Source organism: Calypte anna, chromosome 4 (genome assembly GCF_003957555.1).
Source record: "Calypte anna isolate BGI_N300 chromosome 4, bCalAnn1_v1.p, whole genome shotgun sequence".
Taxonomy (NCBI): domain Eukaryota; kingdom Metazoa; phylum Chordata; class Aves; order Apodiformes; family Trochilidae; genus Calypte; species Calypte anna.
In genome coordinates this window covers 5382780-5396833 of record NC_044247.1, presented here as the reverse complement: position 1 = coordinate 5396833, position 14054 = coordinate 5382780, and the positions used below count along the sequence as shown (strand labels likewise).

The following is a 14054-nucleotide window of genomic DNA, read 5'->3' as shown; positions in this document are numbered from 1 at the left end:
TACTTTTATTCCAGTTGATGCATTGTCAATACATGGAAATGGCATCTCTCCTTTGTGCAGTGGTGCATGTCTGGTTCTGCTTTTGCAAGCAGGAAAACTTCACTTCTGTAGAGCCCCTGGAGCGGTGTTCAGGGGGGGTTGACCACATGGCCATGGTACCAGCACACCCTGACAGTGGAGTTTGCCTTGAAATGTGTTGGTGTCACCATTTGGGGATGCTGTGGCATTCTCTGGTTGTGCAGCTCCCAGCTGGAGGTATCCCTATCAGGCAGAATACCTCCAGGAAGCCATGAGCACCTTCTTTTTGGGGTTGTTTTTTTTGTTTTGTTTTGCATTTGTTGGTATTTTTTTCAAATAAAGCATGATCCCCAGAATCACTAGGGCTGTATGAACTCAGAATGTTGCTGAAGCTTTCGAGGGTCATTTCCTGCCAGATGTGCTACTTGCCAGTAGGTGACCCATCTGCTGGCACCCATAGGCGAGCCTGGGAACACCTCACAAGACACTACTGTATGGATCTGAAATGTGTTTTTTCTGCATTGATGCTGGAATCAGATTTTTTTGTTTGCTTGTTTGGTTTGTTATTGTTTTTTTCTTTTTTCTGGGGGGGGGGAATATATAAAAATTCCTGTAAAAGTGGTTGCCAGCAGCATACTCCAGGCCCTCCTGCCTTTCTGAGCCAGCCAGCATCCCCAGAGGCGGAGGGTCTGGGGAGTGCAGAGAGGGGGGCTGAAAGTGGAAGGGAAAAAAGTTGTTAAGGAAAATACTTCAGTTCAGATGACAGTGTTTGTGGTGGAATTGGTTTTGGTTAAAAGCTGCTTTTTTGGCAAATAGCCTTGAAGCTTTATGGAAAAAAGTCAGCTTGACTTTGTTTGCCTTCTTAATGGGGAATCTGAGCTAAAAATTGCATGAAATGATGTGTGGTGCTATTTTCAGGGAACCCCTGTAAAATCTTCTGGACAATTTCTTTTGTGTTCTGAAGTCTTGACTACTGGCTGGCTTTTGATGGGTTTTATCACAGCTGTTTTATTTTAGCCTTCTTGTATACCCAGAATTACAAACTGGAAGTGTTTGCCTTTCTAACTGTTTTTTGGTGGCTGATTTGGAGACAGGGGCACTGCCTGTCTCAGCTGTCCTGGAAATGGGTCTCTTGTGCACCTCGTGTCTTTGTCTTCCTCACCAGAGAAGTGGAAAAAACCAAAGATAATTTTCAGCATAACTTGTGCATTGTGTAACACCTCTCTCAGGGCACATAGGCAGAGACTCGTTATGAAAACTATTTCATGCCTAAAGAATTCAGTGATAATAAAGAGAATTTGCATTTCTGAGGTTCTCACTCAGCAATGTCAAGTAGGGTTTTTTGATTTTGTTTTTTTAATTAAGAAACAAGTGTTGGTTTTAAGGTTTCTGTCTTAGCTAGTGTTGGGGAGAATCCTCTAGTTAACCAAACCTATTTTACTCTCCAGGCTTGCTTAAACAATAAGTTTAATTATGCAGCTTTTGTTTTTTTCCCCCTTCTTGTCTTATTTGTATATTCAGGCTTTTGTGTGGTTTCTCTCTCTTTTGATGTTTGCAGAAATGCTTTATCTACATCTGTCTGGTTTGTGTTTGGTGTGCCACTAATTGACTCAATATCCTGTTTGTTGGAATGAAAGTGTGCTCTATCATGGCATATTTTTCCAGGGTGTAAAAACCTCACAGTATTTGGGCCACCCTGTCAGGAAGGAAATTGTTGGTGGTACTGTGGAAATGAAGTGGGGATGGTATTTTTCCTCAGGTGAGCAAGGTTTTAACTTTAAATGAACTCTTAAAACCTTGCTGAAGGTGAGATCCTGCATCCTCCTTACTGGGAGGGAATGCACCTGCAAAGGGCATGGTCCTGGGCTCAGATGCTCTACAGAAAGTGTTTGTAGGGGGACCTGCATCTCAGCCTCTCTATTATCCCAACCTCAATGAGAAAGCAGGGTGGGGAGGGGACCTCAGTTGACTGGTGATGCTTCTCCAGGGTGTCACAGAGAGTGGAAGCAAGTCACCATTTCTTGTTTGGGACTGAAGAGCTGTGTTAAGAGACTGGGAAGGGCTCTCCTAGGCATCTCCTGCGGTGGGGTGGGGGGGGGTGTACCAGAATTAGCCTGGTTGGCCTCAATGGGCAGCATTTTGTCCAGACTTGGCCTGAGACCTGGCTCTATCATTGGTTGGAAGATGAACTTTGCAGCAGTAATTTGGACTTGAATGGGTGAACGGCAAGAGCCTTTTTTGTGTCCTAAGTTGCTCTTTCCAGTAGAAAATTAAGGTTCCTAATGTGCATTTGGCTTAATGTATACACATGGATATAAATCTCTCTTGTTCTCTTCGGTCCCTGACCCTTTTGGCAGTAAATTTGGGAACCTGAAGCTGTCAACAAAGCAAAATGGAAAAACAGAAGCCAGACAGACCTCAGTTGTGTGTGATATTTTAAGTAACTGTAGGTACACGCCATGGAAATAATTAGGATTATTTGTTGTGTTGAAGGGAGGTAATGTCACTGAGGTATTGTGTGCACCAGCATTCCCCATGCCTGCAAGATGGATTAGCAGCTGAGTTAACAGATGCAGTAAAGCTCGACTGAAAATAGTTCACTGTTGTTAAGCGTAGGTGAAAGGGCTTTGGTTTTGGTATCAAAGAGTGTATTTTTGACTGCTTGACAAGTTTGGGAAAAAAAAAAAAATCTTTCAATATTATAAGCTTTCTATGTGAGTCTGGGGAATTTTGCTGTACCATTAGACTAACTTGCAAAAAACTGAAATGCACATTGATTAATAACCTAAGTGGAAGCACAGGGGAAACAAGCAGCTTTAACATTAATAAGGCAAATAAACCATTTATATAAAATGGTTGCTAATTGAGTGGGATGTTAAACATGCTGCATGTTGGCACTTGCTACCAAGTTGCAGTACTTCCATAACCCTGCCAGTCAGCTTTGGGAGCCAGCTGCACATGAGGATGTATTCCGGGTAAAAAACCCTCAGTGATTAAAAAAAAAGGTTGCAAATGGGGATGAAAATCCATGGTGGTCAAATTCAGGACAAGGGATGCTGGGGCTATGAAAGGGACAGTATCCATGTCCTCATGCTGGCTGCAGAACTCCACTGTGAGGACCTGGGTTTGGACATGTGAGGTGCTTTCTGGGTCTGATATCCCAGTGAGAACTGCAGATGTTTGGGGGAGGAAGGGAGGGAGGAAGGAAGGAAAAGGAAGGAAGGAATAAAAAGGAAGGAAAGAAAAGGAAGAAAGGAAAAGGAAGGAAGGAATCTGATGGTGGTATATGTAGGGAGAAGGCTACAGAATCACTTCTGGAAGTGTGCAGTTGAAATAGTGGTTCAGGATGGAAATAGCACTGGGCACTTCAGAGCATCACAGGAGGTACAACCCTGCACTACAAGTGTCACAGCCCAGTTATACCCACTCTGACCAGAGGGTACCAGCAGTGCTGCATCACTTGCAGGATGTGAGCTTACAAACTTCTAACTGTGCTGCCCTTCCTGGACACATCACCTCTGTTAGCAGGACCTAAACTCTTTTGTACAACTGATCTACAACTCTGTTGTGCATCTCTTCCTGGCACACGACCGTCTCTGCAGGAATATTCTCCTGAGTACAATGAACACAAGTCCCCCAGCAGCACTGCTTTAAAGCAAGTAGAGAACACTGACTGCCCAGTAAAAATGGAGTACTCTGATAAGAGCCTTCAATTAAAAATTCAAGTTTGCCACTCATTCCAGGCAAAAGGCAAATCTTCAAGCAGTGTTGCATGAGGCATAGCTGGGGAGGAGGCAGCAGAATTTCTTTTGTTTCTCCCTTTGGTGTTTCCAGTTTAGTCTCATTTCACCTGGAAATACTTATATGCCAAGACAGTATCTGTGTTTGTGTATTGCTCCTCATTAGCAAGTATCTAACAACTGCATAAGCAGTGGTTAGGGTAACCCAAGCCTTGCCTTGGGGTCTGTGGGATGTGTGGTTGTGCCAATAGCACCTATGGGTTATGGCAGCACCCTTACAGAGGGTGCTGGGCATCCCCAGATCATTTGGTAGCCTGGAAAACTGGGCAGTTTTTGCTGTTGTGGGCACAATTAAAGGTGGTCAGATTTGGTGGCTGGTTCCATAGCCTTGTCTGTCTTCATGACTCTGCCAGAGCCAAAGACAAATTCACTCTTTTCTTTCTTCTTCTTGCCCCTTGTTAATGTGGGGCCGGAGCAGCAGAGCTGTGCTCAGGGGTGATGGAAGTGATTCTTGTCATCTTTGTTGGGGGTTTTGTAAAGCCTCGGTAGCATGTCAATTATGTATGATGGGTGGAAGCCTAATATTCTGTGATAATTAGAAGGCAAGTCTAGTGTGAAATCGGATTAGAGCCTGGCATTACAGTCGAGGATTCCTTTGGTAGTTGGTTCAGAGGAAGTCATAAAACTCTTTTAAAGATGACACAAGTTGATGTGTGCTAGAGGGAAGAGGCAGAGTGTGAGGCTGAAATTTTGGCCCCACTTACCCATCCCCCAGCACTGCTCACCTCCCACTCCTCCAGCCACCCAGCTCACCTCAGCCTGTTTTCTCACCAGAGAACAAAGTCCAACAGTAACATCTCAGACCATAAACTGCTTTTGGTTTGTTAGTGAACTGCAGTGGAGGACTAGACTGTGTACAGCAGTATTTTAAAGAAATAACCTTCCCTTGCCTCACAGCAAAGCACTCCTGAAGGCTTAGCTAGTTTTGCAGCTAGGTGTACTTAAAAGTTTGAACTTCAGCTAGGTGAGAAGTGGCAGTCTGGGAAGGCATGTTTGACATCCAGAAACATTTTGCAAAGCTTTTGGAAAAGTGTTTAGTGAAGGGGGCTGCTTTCAAGATAATGGAGCCCCTGAGTTTGCACTGCACACTTGTTCATTCAATGAAAACTTGTTTTCTGATACACTGCAAAATAGTGACTTGATTTGGAAGAAACTCCATGTGCCTGGAGTCAGCTCAGTGTGTCATTTCAGTAATGGCATAAATCATAAACTTGAAAGATTACCTTTCTGAGTGCATTTCCTTGGATGCAGAGTTGGTAATGTTTTGTACCATTGCATTTCTTATCTTTAAACTGCCACATCCATTCCCCAGTGGTGTCCTATTAACTAACCAAGGAGCAAGCATCTTTTGTAGTTTTGGTCCTTCATTTCTCTCCCTGTATTCATATGTAATATAAAACAGAGAAGGCAGAATAAAGAGAGAAGATCTTCCTGTGACAGGCCATGAGGAAGATCTGTTGCAAATCCATGACAAGTTGCTGTGATGGTATGCATATGTGGTAGATGTTTGGAGTCATTCTTTGCTACTTAAGCTCTTTTTGCCATTCAGCCCCTGATGTGATGATTGCATACCCTGCCAAACAATTCAATAAAAAGCCAAACTTGAAAGGAAGCTGTGGCAGAGTTAGATTTTTGCTGTTCTCTCATGGTGATAAATTACAAAAGCTGCCAAGTCTTTAACACTCAACAGTAGATGAAGAGTTGCCTTCTTTGGGCATTGTTTGATGAGCTTTAACTTGGGAAGTAATTATTGCCGAATGTGTCCTTGACAGAGTGCACACCATGAGTGTTTTTTACTTAATACATGTAAACATTAGATTTCTTTTTAAATGGGCCTACATACTCACATGTTTCACTCTTCTTCCTTTGAGGAATTCACTGCTGGTGGGAAAACAAAAAACATTGTCTTTGGTCTTGGCTTCAGCTCTAGGTGTTTTGCATGTGCATCACTGATCCTTGCTCTTGTGGTCCACTGGCAGTGCTCCTGTCCAGGCTTCCTTTTCATCCCCCTGCATGCTGTGGTTGTAGCACTGTTGTGTTTTGAAGCTGTTGGCTGATGTTGCTGTGCTTCAGGGGCTCTCTTTGTGGGAATTTGCTTCCCAACACCTCAGCCACTCACTGAAGGTGCATGGGATGGATCTGGCCCCCAGGCAGGTGATGGATGGGATGCTGGGTGTTTGCTCTCCCTGCAAGGAGTGGGATGAATGCCATGGTTGGATGATGAACATTTCAAATAATTCAAAACAAAGGCAGATTTCTTATAAACCGTGTCAATGCCTGTCACTTTGCTCAGGTGAGAATATATTCTCAGGAATGCAGAGGTGCTAAGGACAACCCTTCCTGTGGGAAAACACGAGCCTCCATGTCTTGCAGTGATTTTCCATTGGTCACTACAGCATAAGAAAAATGCAAGAAAAGCATCTCAGAGCCCTAAACTTTGGTTTCTACCACTGGGTAACAGAGTGCATCCTCCTGCAATTAGTGCTGAGTAGCCAGAGCTCCTCTGCTCCAGACAGAACTAATTCTTGATCACAAGCCAAGACCACATAGTGCTGACATGACTGAGAAATATGCTCCATAATTAGATTGCTTGGTCATTCATGTTTGAATGTCTCAGTTGCATTTTAGAGAATAATGTTCTAACTATCAACCAAATGGGAACTGTGCAAGCTTGGTTTACTGTCAGTAGTATTCTCCTGGCTTAGATTTGTGTGTCCTGAGGAGGCATGGTGCAAATCTGGGACAAAGAGGATCACAAAAAAAATTATTCTGCTTTGTGGGATGGTAACCTTAGTTTAATGGTATAAATTGATAAAACAATGTTACTTGTATTTGAGAAATATATTTGACTTAATTTTTTTTTTAATCATTAATAAATTGGAGTTGTTGAAACCACCATTTTAGGGGATCCAAGGGCATCTGTGACAACTTCAGAAGTGTCTGGAAAGAAAAGAAATTCCTCTATTGATATGTTTGAATTTGCCAAGAAGGATGGAGGTTTACCCCTCCAACACAAAAGAATGGGAAGTATGTAAATTGTAACCACCAAAGGCAGGCATGAGTCATGGAAACATGCTGAAATCACTAAGTGCATTTCAGGTAAAATATTTCCAACATAAGAAATGCAGAAAAATACCCAACATTCAAGAGATTTGAAATTAAATTATCTTGACATCTTGAAATTAGCTGTCACTCAGGCTGTAATTAGCACTTTGCTGCTGTTTATTTGTTTCCTGTTGTGTCCAAGACCCTTAGTCCTGTATGGGAACCTAACCAAAGAGATTCAAAGTGAAATAAAGCACTGGCACTTGGACACTTTGGGTTTTATTTAGTGACTGCATTTAAGATGTGCTTGTAGAGGTGTCCTCCAGTGCGCTCCAGGATGGATTTGTTGGGCTGCATCAAAAAATCCTGGATGCACCTTTCCCTCTCTTTTAATGACTTACCAAGCTGCATCCCTTGGTGCTGTATACCCCATAGTGCTGTGTGTTTGCTGCTGGAGGTGCTCCTCTGAGACAGAAGGAAATAGTCTAGAAAGAAAAATATGTATGGAAGGAGACAGTGAGATTTTTCTGTGTTTTCCGAAGGCTGTTGCCTAATCAGTGCTCCTTCCAGTAACAGACTTTGAGCTTTCTGTAATTCAAGAGCAGTGGACTATCTTGTGCAATAAATTACTGGTGGCAGAAATATCTGTTGGTCAAAGTCTCTGTAATGTCAAGGAAAACAAACAAACCCTGTAAGTGCAGAAGGAAAACAGATTTAGGAAAGGAGGTTCTTCGGGATGTATTATATATGTATGTGTGTATACATTTTTCTGTCTGACTTTAGAATGGCCCTTAAATGTCTGAAAGGGGAGATACCAACATTCTTGGGCTAGAAGGTCATCCAAAGTGACGCAAAAGGTTCAATAGCTGGGCAAGAGATGTTGTTACAAGATCTTGCACAAGGCAGGTAGAGAAGCAGCTGCTTGTGTTAGTCACAGGCAGGCTTTGCTTTGCCCTGTGTGAAAGCTGCTGTTGTCTCTCTAAAGCCACTTCTGATGCTCTAGCAGGCAGGATGGCTTTTTTAACAGCCTGGAGTGAAGAAGTTGCTTTCTGTGCAGGGAGCTGACAAGACATTTGGAGGTGGTGTTGTGAGTCTGTAGCCCTCAGTGGTGGTTGGAGGTTGTTGGTGGCTTCCAGAGTGTGAGCAGGTGTGGAAGTGCCTTCTCCATCTGCCTCCTTGTGCTGAAGGGTAAGGTCTGGCATCGGGGTGTAAAATGGGAGAGAAGGCAGCAGCTTACGTGTAGGCTGCATCTTTTAAAATACCATCTGACTTGGAAGGATGAAGTTCTCATCCTAACTGCTTGTTTTGATCGTATCTTCAGTGTTGACAAAAATTTGCACCGTTTGCCTAAGTTGGTACAACTCCAAAGAGCTGACGAGAGACAATCAAGGCACCCTCTTGCCTGTGATAGTGCTGTGTGGTGGGACCCAGCAGAGAAGCTGGAGCTGGGAGTTGCTACACAAGGAGTTTGTCTTGTCCCACAAAACCCAACAGCAGCATTTTACTGGTGTCAGTAGAAAAGGACAGCCTCATCTTGCACTGCTCTAAAAGCAAATTATATGGGAATAGATTCTGTGCCCAGATTGTCTGTGAGATGTTGAAATGGACCTGTGGTAGATACTGAAGCACTTTGAGTCAGGTGACTTTTAGGAGAGAATTATCTTTCAGGGTGAAGGAGGAAAAGTCTGAATTCTCTAGAAACAAACACCCAGTTTTTGCCCCGGATGATGACAGAAAACTGTAAATTTAGGAGCTGGGAAAGAAATACAAAGCTTTTTCATGAGCTGCGGCATAAATAAGTATATTTTAGTATCAGTGATTGCTTCTTCTCTGATAATTGGAGGTGGAGGGTAGCAGAAAAAGGGATTTGTACAAAATCTGTACAAAAAGGACCATTGCCATTGTTACTGTGTTGTGTATTAACTGAATGAAATGTACTAATTAAAATACTTGGCAAAAACTGCATGGAAGAAAGCATAATTATATACAGGTCAATTTGCTGGTTCTTCAAATTATACTTTGCAAGATGAGCATCTGTTTATTCCATTTATTACCTGAATAAACACTTTTCAGTGTTTTTGCAGAAAGACAAGGCAGGGTATTTACATGTGTTGCTATTAAGTTCCTTTACAGAATCAGGTTCTGATATTCCTGCTCCAGCACTTGGACTGAGAGGGGTTTTCCATGATTTCTTTGCCCTTGCCTAGAGACACTTTTAAACTCAGGTTATTTTCTTCTCTGCTTTTCAGGTGACCACCTGAAAGTCTGCTCGCAAGGCTACACATGCTGCTCACAAGAAATGGAGGAGAAGTACAGTCAGCAGAGTAAACATGACTTCAGAAATGCTGTTGTAGAGCTCAGCAATCACTTACAAACTACGTTCAGTTCCCGATACAAGAAGTTTGATGGTAAGTGCGGAGACCTTGAACTTGTTCTTATTATTATATATAAAATATAAAAAAATTCCCATCCTGTTATTCTCTATACAGTTGTTCTGCTCTGCTTTCCCTTTTACTGGGGAAGTTCATGACTCATGGCTCTGAGGGCAGAGCATGTCTTGTTTTGTAATCCCATGAGAGAGAAGTATTTGCTTATTACGTCTGTTTGTTTCCCAAAGAAAGAGATCTTCTTTCTGATTAATCTTTTGGAAAAAACAAACACAAACATTCTGCTCTTAATGTAAGATTGCAGTTAGTTTTGTTGGTACATCCCCACAGCACGTGTAATTGTAATGTGCACATCTTGCAACTCCCATCCACAAAAATGCTGATTTTTCCCAGCATGTTGTGCACCAACAGGATTTATATCCATCTCACTTAGCCTTCAGGGGTAAGCAGACCAGCAGATAAACACAGAGCTGGTCTTGTGTGGAGGCCAAAGGTTCAAGTGTGGTGCAGGGTCGGGAGCAAAGCGAACAAAGTCTCGGCTGCCTTCCCATCGTTCGAGTGTCACTTACTGCTGACTGGTAAGCAAATGCCTGCTCTCTGCATTGCCCTTGGATCCACGGTGGTGCCCCTTCAGACTGGGTCTCCATAGGGCATGCCTGGTTCATGGGAGCTGCTGGAAGAAACTCCCTCTGGAGTATCTGGCACACACCCTTCCAGCACTGCCTGCCCTTACAGCCAGGCGCCTTTTTTATTTTTGAGAGTGCCTCAGTACATCTGGTCCATCCCCCTTGTAAAAAGCTGAAGTCAGTACCCAGGTACTGGGCATAGCACCCATCTGAAGACCCAGCAGCATCTCTCAGGTTTGCTGCTGATCACTTGGTCATGGCAGTTCCCACAGGGCTCTGTGGATGCCTTGGTACTTCTCATCACTGCGGTCCCTCTGCCTGGGTATCCCCAGGAAGGGCAAGCAGGGCACCAGGCTCCTGCCTGGGTTGGCCTTGTTGACTGTGGGAATGAGGTGACATGCAGTTGCACGTGGAAATACCTGAAAAGTCAGGTGGATTGAGTTGCTGAGACTTTAGTTCTTCTCATACATCATCATTACCATCTGATACCAAAGGGTGATTCTATCACACAGCACCTCTGGACCTTTTTCTCCCTCGTTTGGTCATTGGTTCAACATGGATTTTCTACTAATATCCCAAAGTCTATGCCTTGAACCTCCCAGGAAACTCCTCTACACTACTGTAGCATATAGTAGCCCCTTTCTTTCAAAACAGACTGGCACTTGGGTGAGGAAAAAAGTCCCTGGGTATGAAATTGTAATGAGTCAAAGTGGAATTATGCAATCATCTTGATAGCATCTAAATCTGCTGGCTAAATATTTCCCTCTTAAACCCTGTTGTCTCTACCTGCTGGTACACCAAAGAGGTGATAGAGAGAGAACTGAAGTGTCTAGACTTGCAAGCTTATTAAATGTAGAACAAGACACTTAATGAAATCCAGCCCATAGATAAGCCATTTCAAAGAGACTGGAGGAACAGCATCTGCTTTACCTTAAATGAACAACGAGCCTTGTTGAAATGCTGCATTGAAAAGAGAACATGCATGGTTCACTCTATCAGCATCCCTGGTGTGGTGCAGACATATTGCTAGGTCTGCCCATTCGTAGGATGAGGGATGGCTGCAGGGCTGTGTGTCAGCAGGGGGATATTAAGCTGAGCTGGACACCTCTTGAAGCACAAGGCTTTAAAATGGGTGAGCTTGATAGAGAAGTTCTGTTTGACCTATTTGTGCTGTGTGGTTCTTCTGTCAGCCCCTCACAGTGTGTGCAGTGCCCATCTCATCCTGATCTTAGCCCTATTTGACAGGCAAATCTAGAAGAGGCTGGTGTATTCCCGTTCCATTTACTGTGCCTGGCCCTGCCCCCTCTGCCCTGTATGAAACTAATGAAGGAGAATTAGCAGCCTCCTCAGCCTGTCCCAAAGCCTAATGGCTCTCTCTTTGAGCATCTTCATTTTCTGCAGACAGAGCTGATTTAGAGATTTTTTTTTGTGTTTAATCTTACTTGGGGTGGAAGCAGAGATAAACTGATTACCATCCTCCATCATGTACCTCTTGGAAGACTTTTAATCATGACTGCCTCTCTCCCTCCAGCCTAGGCACCCTGAGGCTGAAGGCACCCCCTCTCCAGCAGCACTCTGATGGTGGCTGGGCCAAGTTGAGGAGCATCCCCTCTGAGGTCCTCAGATTCCTGCAAAAATTTTGGAGTGCTGTGCCTTAGACTGCTGTGGTAGTTTTGCTTTTCTAAGATCTTGCTGTTAAGTGATCCGCTGCTTGTGGTGTGTTGGTTTCCCTGCTTCAGTCATGGTGCTTGGCCATCAGCTCGGATGGTCAGTTCTACCTTGCATGTTTCAATTCTCCTTGTTGAACATAATTCCTCCTGCTCTTTATTGTGTAATGTGCTGTAAGTACAGGAAGAAGAGACAATCAAGGCCCATGTAATTGTCCCATCCTTTAGAGCTGAGATTGGAAAAGCACATGATCCCTTCCACAACTCTTCCTGCTCTGATTTTAGTGCTTGCAGCTCTTTTGGAATGCCTCATTACTAGTAGCTAAATTCATTCAAATGAAAATAAAGCTGAGCCAAAGTGAGCTGTGCAACTTGCACTCTTTAAGAAGAAACCTTCTGCACTATGGCTGTGTTGAGTGACCAAGCAGGCAATACGAGTTCCTGCAGACACCAAATTCACTGCTCTTGCAGGCTGACACATCCCAGTGCTGAGAGGGGCCACTCCAGGATGCAGCTCAAGCAGCAAACTGTGTCCTCCAGCTCACTTTGTTGTGAGCTCTTGGGCTGCTGAGCTCTCAGCTTTGACATTCAGGCCCAAGAGAAGAGGGAAACTTTTGCTGCCTCCCTTATGTTCTTGACCTTTGCAGCAGTTGCCATTGCAAAACTGCAGCCAAAGTGGCAGCACGTCCTTTGGATGGAGGCTTTGATGCCCCGTGGCTTTTGGAGTGTTTGTATCAGCTGTTGCTGGAGCGCTGTGTGCTGTTGGAACTGTTGCCAAAATTGCTCTGATCTGACACCAAAGCCATACAGAAATGGATTATCTCCTCTTAATCAGGAACATGGAACAAGCTGCTGATTATCTGTCCCCAAAGGGCTGACCATAAGTCATTTCGGCTCCTAATGTGTAATGTGACAGCATCAGATCCTGCTGTGCCCGTTCAGTTTGCAGGCACTGGGAGAAGTCTGGAGCTTTGGAGTCCCATATCTTAGATATCCTGTCTCAATATTTGCTTACAGTACAGCTATGTTTACCCCTGGGGGGTCTCTCCTGTTGTAATTTAACCACTAACCTGATTCCAGTGTAGCAGTAAAGTATATAATTTAAGCAGTAAGGGAAATGCTTTTTTTGATAAAATAATAAATACTTTGGGGGTTGTTGGGTTCTCCATTCCTAGATGTTTTTAGAGATGAAGATTTGCTGGTTTTTACAGCACATGTGAGTTCTGATACATTTATAGCCTTTGAAAAATTAGTGGGTGAGACTCTGGCCATGTGTCTCCCTCTGTGATAATGACAGTCCTGGGAAAGCCACATCTGTGCAATGTGATGACATATCGTGCCACAGAACCAGCACAGAAGCAGTCAAGGCTTTAGACACCCCATCCCTCCTCTTTTTCTTTCTTCCTTTTTTTTCTTTTTTTTTTCTTTTCTTTCTTGAAATCTCCTTTTCTTTGTCTCATCTTCACCAGTTAGTGCCTTTCCCTCTCCCAGGGATTAGTAACATTAATAGGATTAATGGTGACATTAAGACTGCATAAATGCTTAGTCCCATTTATTAAACTTGAACTTTCACCTCTTTTGCCCTTTCAGGATGAAGTTTTCCACACTGGGGGCTTTGCTAGCCAAGTGCTTTGGGGAAATGGCTCAGCTGTTTTGAGGAATTGGAGCAGGGACAGGACATAACCCATAACTCTTCTTTAGCATTTCCGCTATTCTGCTGCTCCCTAGATAAGAGATTCTTAGGTTTTTTCCTGTTAAAGTTACCTCCTGAATCTCTCAGCAGACATAACTGTTGTGCTAGGTCTTTTCTGAGGGAGAAATGATTCTGTGTAGAATGGTTGCAGAGTGGGACAGGCAGAGCCCCAAGCCCCTGGGAGCAGAGGGGCCACTGAGCCTCTGCCCTATGGGGCTGAGTCCTGCAAGCAGCTGCTTGTTGTCCTGCCCTTGCATTTTATCAGCTTTTACTGTTGCCCTTAAACCAAGTCTTGTCCCTTTCTCCTGTGTGCTGTGGATTTAAGAAAGGCAAGCAAGCTTCTGCAGTCCTTGTTGCATGGGAATGGTATGTGCAGGAGATGAATGTGAGCTGCTGTGTCCCCAGGTGGGCTGGCAGTAGGTTTAGTGTTCCCAGTGCCCAAGTGACAAAAGGTTTTGTATGAAATGGTACAGCCCAAGCCAGGACCTGGAAAGCTATTAAGTGCTGGAAGTCCCATTTCTGATCTGCTTCCACTGACTTTTCCATTAGCAAATACAGGAATGTAAAACAAAACCCCTTTGGGACAACAAGTGCAAAGAAGCTAAAGCCAAGCAGTAGGAGCTGGCCAGGCATCCCACAGACCATGGAGCATCTACCCATCCCTTTGCCATATGGGGCAGTCCCAGTGGCAGAGGGGCTGGAGGAGAACCCTTGTTCATCTGTGTTGGGCTGAGCCACATAGGTAAAGCATGAGTGTTCCGTGCATCTTTGAAGAATCAAAAGGTACTTGACCTAGTGTGGGTTCTGTGTTACTCCTG

General features: G+C 44.0%; 1 protein-coding gene across 1 annotated transcript in view; it reads left to right on the top strand.

Annotated features, from left to right (window-relative positions):
- The window catches only part of GPC4 (glypican 4), a 69014-nt gene that overhangs the window by 21094 nt on the left and 33866 nt on the right, over positions 1 to 14054 (top strand). The window contains exon 2 of the mRNA XM_030448853.1: positions 9113 to 9271. Within this exon, the coding sequence (XP_030304713.1) occupies positions 9113 to 9271 (159 nt within the window). The remainder of the gene's footprint in view (positions 1 to 9112; positions 9272 to 14054) is intronic.